Source organism: Nannobrachium achirus, assembly GCF_963921795.1.
Source record: "Nannobrachium achirus genome assembly, chromosome: 14".
Lineage (NCBI taxonomy): Eukaryota > Metazoa > Chordata > Actinopteri > Myctophiformes > Myctophidae > Nannobrachium > Nannobrachium achirus.
In genome coordinates, this window is record NC_137821.1 from 20,614,389 (window position 1) to 20,622,700 (window position 8,312).

Sequence of the window (8,312 nt, forward strand, 5' to 3'; positions counted from 1 at the left end):
TGACACTGCACTGATTGGTAACACTTTACACATCAACAATAACTACAGTTGCTTAATTGGCTTTTATAAGCAGGTGGGCCTACAGTACTGTATAGACTATAATTGGCTCTTTATTAGTACAATTAAATGGTGTGTTGATTGACTTATGTGCTATAGATTTTCATTTATTTTAATATAAAATAGGGAACCTTTGAGGGTTAATAAGTGCCAAACCTAGTACTGAACTATGAGCAACACTTTAGACTGAGGAACATATGAGTTAGAAAGACAATGTGGCAATCTCTGGAACATATTTTAATGAATAACACGTAAGGTGTATGGTAGAGGATGTTGATACACATGCACGGTGCATCTTGTGGTACCACAATACTATGAATAAATCATATTAAGATCATAATTCATGTACAACCATTCGTGTGTGTGCGTGTGCGTGTGTGTGTGTGTGTGTTTTCAGGGTCCCAGGCTGTGTGTTGCTCTATTGTGGACCATCAACTTGGGAGTGAGAGTGCACTTGACTGCTCCGGTGTGTGTGTGTGTGTGTGTGTGTGTGTGTGTGTGTGTGTGTGTGTGTGTGTGTGTGTGTGTGTGTGTGTGTGTGTGTGTGTGTGTGTGTGTGTGTGTGTGTGTGTGTGGGTGTGTGGGTGCGTGTGTGCGCGTGTGTGCGCGTGTGTGTGTGTCAGTATGGACCGGTATGAGACTCTGGGGGTCCTGGGTGAGGGGAGCTATGGGACAGTGTTGAAGTGTCGCCATAGAGACACGGGACGCCTGGTCGCCGTCAAGAAGTTCCTGGACTCTGATGATGACAAAACCGTGAGGAAGATCGCCCTGAGAGAGATTAAATTGCTGAAGGTACCTGTCTTTTGACACTTTATGTATATATTCCTATTTTTATTGTGCCTTGCTCTTCTTACTGTACCCAGCAGCACTTATTTCTTTTCATACTTATCTGTAACTTTGTAAACCTTAAACGGCTGTGCTACCTCTGGGCGACTGAATTTCCCCCTTGGGACAATAAAGGTATCTATCTCTGTTTGTCTGTCTTGTCTGTCTGTCTTTTTGTCTCTCTTTGTATCTGACTCAAGGGCCATCACTGAGCACTAACTAAAATATAGCCATAAAAGTATAGTTTTCAAAATTGTAAGTCAAGTGGATGGAAGTGTTCACACCGACTATAAAAATATACAATGGTGAGTGATATAGTTATAGTTATCTTCATAGTTATCATGCCCGGCAGGAATGGCGTTTTAGTCAGAGTGTGCTAACTAAGTTATTAACCCCTCTCTCTCCCCGTCTGTCTGTCTGTCTGTCTGTCTGTCTGTCTGTCTGTCTGTCTGTCTGTGTCTCCATCCCTCCGTCCAGCAACTTCGTCATGACAACCTGGTGAGCTTGTTGGAGGTGTGTAAGCGTCGGAGGCGGTGGTACCTGGTGTTTGAGCTGCTGGAGCAGACGGTCCTGGACCAGCTGGAACACCACCCCAACGGACTGGGACCCAGCACCACCAGAGACCACCTCTACCAGATCCTCAGGGCTATCGCCTTCTGTCACCAGAACAATGTATGTGTCTATTGAGGGCTGTCAGCTCATAATCAGTTAGGTTTGGTCTTAGCGACCAAGACTGTTTAGTTGATTAATTGTTTATTTGCATGCGTCTTGTGAACTCTTGATAAAACCCCTCAATTGCACCATATCTTTCAATATCCATTAGCCGTTCGCAATGCAAGGGTCGAAACTAACTTCTAACAAAAAGTTAATCAAGTGTGAAGCGACTGGAATTAGGATCAGTATCTCTATCTGAGGCCATGGTTCTCAGCAGGAAACCGACGGATTGTCCACTCCAGGTATGGAATGAGACCCTACCCCAAGTGAAGGTGTTCAAGTATCTTGGGGAGGACGGAGCGCGCCACAGCAGGATATCAGCCGGAGAATCAGAGCAGCAGGCGTTCGCTGTACCGCACCTGTGTGACAAAGTAAAGCTGAGCCAGAAGGCAGTCTACCCGCCAGTCTTTGTTCATACTCTCACCTATGGTCATGAAATGTGGGTCTTGACCTGAAAACAAGATTGTGGACACAAGCGGTCAAAATAGGTTTTCTCAGAAGGGTGGCTGGCATCTCCCTTAGAGATAGGGTAAGAAGGACAGTCATCTGTGAGAGACTCGGAGTAGTGCCGCTGATCCTACAGTATACATGGGAAAGAGCTAGTTGAGGTGGTTCAGGCATCTTGTAAGGATGCCTCCTGGTTGCCTCCCCAGGGAGGTTTTCTATAGGCACAGGCAGCTGGAAGGAGACCTCACAGGGCAGATCAGGGGCCAGCTGGCCTGGGAAGTCTCAGATTCTCTGTTGGAACCACTGTGGCCCAGCTCTTTATAAGTGGATAAAGACAGTTTGCCCTCCTGGCTCCCAAGTTGTGGAATAAACTCCCTGTCGCACTTAGAACAACGGACTCACTCGCTAGCTTTCGCCGTGGACTGAAGACTCACCTTTTCAGACTCCACCTAAACCCTTAGCACTACAGTAAAATCAATGACCATACATGAAGCTAGTTAGCATTTGTTTGTTTTTTTAGTTTTTTTTTTAGAACTTTGATTATATTGTGTTTTCTCTAGATGGATATCCATTTACATTGTTATATTGCTGTTAATGTACTGACATATTATCTTGTTTATTATTGTGATGTTTTTATCTGCTTATTGTAAATCGCTTTGGATTAAAAGCGTCTGCTAAATGCCTAAACTGTAAACTGTAAACTGTAAAGACATGTATGAATGTATGGAAAGATGTATGGATAGATGAAATACCTCTCAGCTAATCTCAATGCAAAGGTCAAATCTAATTATGTGTGTGTGTGTGTGTGTGTGTGTGTGTGTGTGTGTGTGTGTGTGTGTGTGTGTGTGTGTGCGTGCGTGCGTGCGTGCGTGCGTGCGTGCGTGCGTGCGTGCGTGCGTGCGTGCGTGTGTGTGCGTGTTTCAGGTGATCCATCGGGACATCAAACCAGAAAACATCCTGGTCTCTCAAGGGGGCGTGGTCAAAATATGTGACTTTGGATTTGCTCGTACCGTGGCCAGTCCTGGTGATGTGGTCGTTTACACGGACTATGTGGCCACTCGTTGGTACAGAGCCCCTGAACTACTGGTAGGAGACTCCAAGTATGGCAAGTAAGTGTGTGCGTGTGCACATTAATTGATTGATCGGTTTGGTATTAGTCAATCAAGACTTTGTTGGTTGATTAATCATTTATTATTCTATTGTCCATCTTGTAAACTGTAGATGTAACACTTTAATTGTATATAACTGTGTGTAATCTTCTACTTGTTGTGAAATCAGATTATTAGATTCTTCAGTTCTCAACATCACCTACACTATATCTGCATGATATTCTGCAGCAAACACTATTTTATAAATTAATTAATTGATTATTCCATATATTACTTTGACTTTTAGGCCTATAACAGTGATGTCATTACGTGCGCATCCTGCATCAAAAACTCATTCAAGTCACCCAGGGACTCATTCATGTCATGGTCCTGGGGTCCCGGGGATGCGCCTCCATTGGAGTCCATGTTAAAATAATTTACCGTTATTTGGGGTAAAAAAATAATAATATAGAAATTCCACAGACACCACCATTGTTCATGGGTGAAAGCATCCTACTTTACCCTACGTTAACACAAATAAAATCCACGTAGAAAGTCTTAAACAGGCGATAGAAACATCAATGTTTTGATTCCACCGACGTCCGACGCCATTTTGCGCACGTAAACTTTATATTGAGGACTCATAAAACTTTTCTGGGACCCATTTGAATGACCACCTGTGGGTCCCGGGACCCATTACATTGAAAACCTAGTAACATCACTGCTATAATGTATGTAGTTGAGGACAGTCTTATTTAGGTAGGTAGGTAAGTCTGCAAGTAGGCATGCAGACAGACAGACATACAGATAATTCCTTTATTGATCCCGATGGACATTCAGTTGTCATAGCAGCATCGCAGTATGGATGAAACAAAGACACAGGTAAGGATAAGGTGAGCATAACCTATATAGGCCACCAGTGAAATATAGGTGTAGATAAAAAGAGCACAAACTGAAATGATTATAGTACGGTATGTATGTATTGCATAACAGTAACAGTGAGTATTTGTGTAACGGTGCGTGTGTGTGTGTGTGCGTGCGTGTGTGTGTGTGTGTGTGTGTGTGTGTGTGTGTGTGTGTGTGTGTGTGTGTGTGTGTGTGTGTGTGTGTGTGTGTGTGTGTGTGTGTGTAGACCTGTAGATGTGTGGGCAGTAGGGTGTCTGTTCATAGAGATGTTGACAGGAGAGCCGCTGTTCCCTGGAGACTCTGACCTTGACCAGCTATACCACATTGTTAGGTGCTTTGGTAAGTTCACACGCACGCACGCACGCACGTAATATGAGTTGGTGTTAAATTAAACATGTAATTCATTCTGCTGTTTGTAAAGTTTAACCTACTAGATTTTATCGTGTTCTATTGTCAACCAACCTATTCTACTAGGGCTGTCAACAAATGGTTGAATCTATATTCAAATCTTTTGAAAACAGACAAACGTTAGAATGTGAAATAATGGTTCATGGTCTTAGAATCATCTGTCTTTCTGCACTTTAAGTTACGCTCCTCTAAGGGGCTGTTCATATGGACACTGTACAGGCTGAAAAACTGAAAACGCACTGCCCTTTTCCGTGCAGTCGACAAAGCGGAGCAGCTTGCAGCGCCTTGCTGTCTTGATGTTGCCTGTCACTCACTTTCATGTCAGCCCCGATCACCCATGAGTCCTCTAGTGCAATCTCTTTGTTGTTACTTTTGGGTCAATTTATTCATTCATTTATTAAGTAGCCGTGTAATAAGGAGGATAATTGACGGCGAGCCTGTCATTGTTGAGATATAAACCCCCTCAGGGTAATTAAATCTCACCAATGACTGGCTCTGGGCTCGCTGCCAATCAACCCTTTTGTAAATCCCGCCCCATTCTGCCCTGTTACTATGATGGGACATTAACCCTGGGCAGATTGTTTTTATAGTGGAAGTGGATGGGATTTTTTTTCCCTTCATAGCCTCATTACAGCTATATAAAGTACCAAAGGAAAAACACCTAGGTGATATTAATAAAAAGGGAAGACAAAGGTACAGTAGTTACATTGCAAAACAGGGGGTTTACCCGAAAATATATGTTTTAATGTGTTTAATCCCAGTGGGACAGAATCCTCTTTGCAGATTCTTTTATAGTGGAAGTGGATGGGATTTTTTTCCCCTTCATAGCCTCATTACAGCTATATAAAGTACCACAAAAAACACATCTACGTGATATTAATAAAAAGGGAAGAAAAAGGTACAGTAATTACATAGCAAAACAGTAGTTTCCCCCCGAAAAATAAATGTTTTAATTAGTTTAATCCTCTGGATCAGAGATAGAAAGAGAAGCGCATTGCATCTTGGGTACTAGGAAGAGGACAGAGAGAATGTTTCTCCTCACATAATAGGCTGGCTTTTCGTAATTCTGCCCATTTAAATTATATGTACCCAATCGTGACTCTTAGACCATTGATAAGGTACATGTGAACTAGTTTGTTGAAGCTTATTCGTTATGATGAGCGAGATCGCTTGACGCTTGCCGTCGCTATCACCGTACCGGCCGATCTCCGTGTCGCGCACTGCGGACAGTTTTTGAAAGCCTGAAGCAACATTCTCCACTGCACAAACTCCACCCCCGATAGCAAAAAGTGAATGTTTTTTTCTGGTTGGCCAGTCAGGGAGTCTCAGGGACCAATCAGAAGGCTGACAAACGGTCTATTAGCCCTTGTGTAACAAATTGTAGGCTCGAAATTCGATACGTTGGAAACATTCAAAGATGTGTGTTTTCATAACAAATATTCAGACGTCATTTGACAGCCCTAGCATCCAGTATACATTCTACTGGTGTATTGTGTGTATGTACTGAAGGCAACCTGACATCACGTCACCAGGAGATGTTCTACAGGAATCCCTTGTTCAACGGAGTCAGGCTGCCTGAGGCCACAGTCACACTCGCACTGGAGCAACACTTCCCTGCTCTAACACACGCTGTACTGGACCTGGCACAGGTACACACACACACACACACACACACACACACACGCTCGCAGGCACGCACGCACACACCAGGGACGTGCTGGCCATTGGGAAAAGCGGGACAACTCCCGAACGGCCGGTTCATTCCCGGCCGGTCCAGGCCGGCCAACAAAGTAAATCGTCACTGTCGGGCAGAAACCTTGTATCTCCAAGTTTCAAATTTATAATTCTTTTCGCAAAGCAAAGCCCTGCTTCATCATACAAGGCCGTTGCACAACAGTAGTGAAAACAGCAGATCTACAAGCACACAACGCCTCGCACCAGATCGTCTGTTTTCACTAGTTTAAATCATTTTTAAAATGATAAATACAAAACAAACGGTTTTGGACATATAAGGTTTCCACCCGACAACGACGAAATATAACTATAAAAAAAAAATGAGGGCCTCTCCAACTCTTTTTCCCGGGCTGAATCAGGGGCCCAGCACGTCCCTGGCACACAAACACGCAAGCACGAACACACAGACAGTTACAGTAAGTGTTGTCTTCATGTGTCAGAAGTGTCTCCAGATGGACCCAGAGAGAAGAAGTCAATGTAACGACCTTCTACAACATCAATTCTTCACACACGACTGCTTCCATACCAGGTAGGCCCATGTGTGTGTGTGTGTGTGTGTGTGTGTGTGTGTGTGTGTGTGTGTGTGTGTGTGTGTGTGTGTGTGTGTGTGTGTGTGTGTGTGTGTGTGTGTGTGTGTCTGACATTCATTTCAACTTTCTTTCATTGTTTTTTCCAGTGTCAGTTATCCTTTCCCATGGGGTTTTATTGTCCTGTTATAATTGTTCTCTTCTGTATATGCTTGTCTTGACTTGAGGGCAAATTGGAAAGCAGGGGGAAAGTAAAAAGGGAATATTATAGAAGATAGTATAACTTTGCTTCCCTGGCCAGCAGTATTCTGGTCGTTTTTAATGTTCAAGCCATTTCCCAATAGGGGGGCTGCAGCCAGAGACTATAGATATTTGAAGGTCCTTAAAAGAGAAGCAGGTCTGTGCACCATCTTAATGCTCCCAAAATAATTTAACAAATTAATAAATATCTATTTTGATCCAGCACCCGTCTAAATGTTTGGATGTGGTCCTTGGCGTGGAAAGGTTTGTGAACCCCCGGAGTAGAGAATACACAACACTTTCAGAGTCTAGAACTAAATGTTCTGTAATGGTGTGTTCCAGGTTCCTGGAGGAACTCAACGCTAAGATCCAACAGGACCATAAAGAAACCTCCGGCCTGCCCACCATCACCATCAACCCCAACCTGAGGAGAGTCACCGAGGAGGGAGAGGAGAAGAATGGGAGAAGAGGCTCAGACGAGATAGAGGAGAAGAACAGCAAGATGAAGGAGGGAGGAGAAGAGAGGGGCGTCAAAAAGAAAGACAAGCAGAACTCCAAGCCGTCCAAAACCTCCCGCAGCCTCTCAGAACCTACTGCCAAACGGACCAAAGCGCCGGACGCTAAGACCACAGAGAGCACGGCTAGCCGAGGTAAAGCAGGAAAAAGCAACACTCCAGAGATAAGAGGGGATGTTTCTAGAACAACCAAAACCCCTTCGACTCCCCGTCACACAGACTCTACTGCCACCAACAGAACGTCAACTGAGAAAAACACAATAACCAACAAAGTTAAACCTGGTAAGACAACACATCTGGAGACGAAAAGAGAACATTTGAAAAATACATCGGAGAAAACAGAAGCAGACATTAGCTTGTCTAAAACTTCAGATGTGGTACATTCCACAGACAACAAATCAACAATGGTTAAATTAAAACCCCTCATGCCTTCTCACTCGGAGGCACGGAGGGAACCGTCTCAGGGCATACTCTTCTCTGAGACAAACTCCAACACAAAAGCACTTAAAACATTGAACAGCATCCAAACAGACAGGACTTCCACAACAGAAACGCCTGTGAAAGCTTCTACCGAAGCTTTACGTACGGGTAGTACAGAGACAAAGTCATTGAAACTTGACGTCAAAGACCATCTCAACCCAGGCTGCTCTACAGATTGTTTGAGAAACTCAAACAACCAACATCTTGATACAGGTTTGATTTCAAAAACATCTAGAACTCCCACCAATGACAATATGATTGCCAACTCAAACACTAACGGATGTAAAATCTCAACCGCCACCTGTTCTGAATTTACCAATACAACAAGCATTCTATCAACCGACAAAACCATGTCAGTTCTCTGCAGACCA

At 43.8% G+C, this 8,312-nt stretch overlaps 1 protein-coding gene across 1 annotated transcript in view; it reads left to right on the top strand.

Moving 5' to 3' along the window:
* Positions 1 to 681: 681 nt before the first annotated feature.
* LOC308297887 (cyclin-dependent kinase-like 4) overlaps positions 682 to 8,312 on the top strand; it is a gene marked incomplete at both ends in the record, with an annotated part of 9,916 nt that continues 2,285 nt past the window's right edge. The window contains 7 exons of the mRNA XM_080741452.1: positions 682 to 849; positions 1,360 to 1,554; positions 2,968 to 3,152; positions 4,264 to 4,376; positions 5,955 to 6,094; positions 6,620 to 6,708; positions 7,289 to 7,596. Coding sequence (XP_080597578.1) covers positions 682 to 849; positions 1,360 to 1,554; positions 2,968 to 3,152; positions 4,264 to 4,376; positions 5,955 to 6,094; positions 6,620 to 6,708; positions 7,289 to 7,596 — 1,198 coding nt within the window. The remainder of the gene's footprint in view (positions 850 to 1,359; positions 1,555 to 2,967; positions 3,153 to 4,263; positions 4,377 to 5,954; positions 6,095 to 6,619; positions 6,709 to 7,288; positions 7,597 to 8,312) is intronic.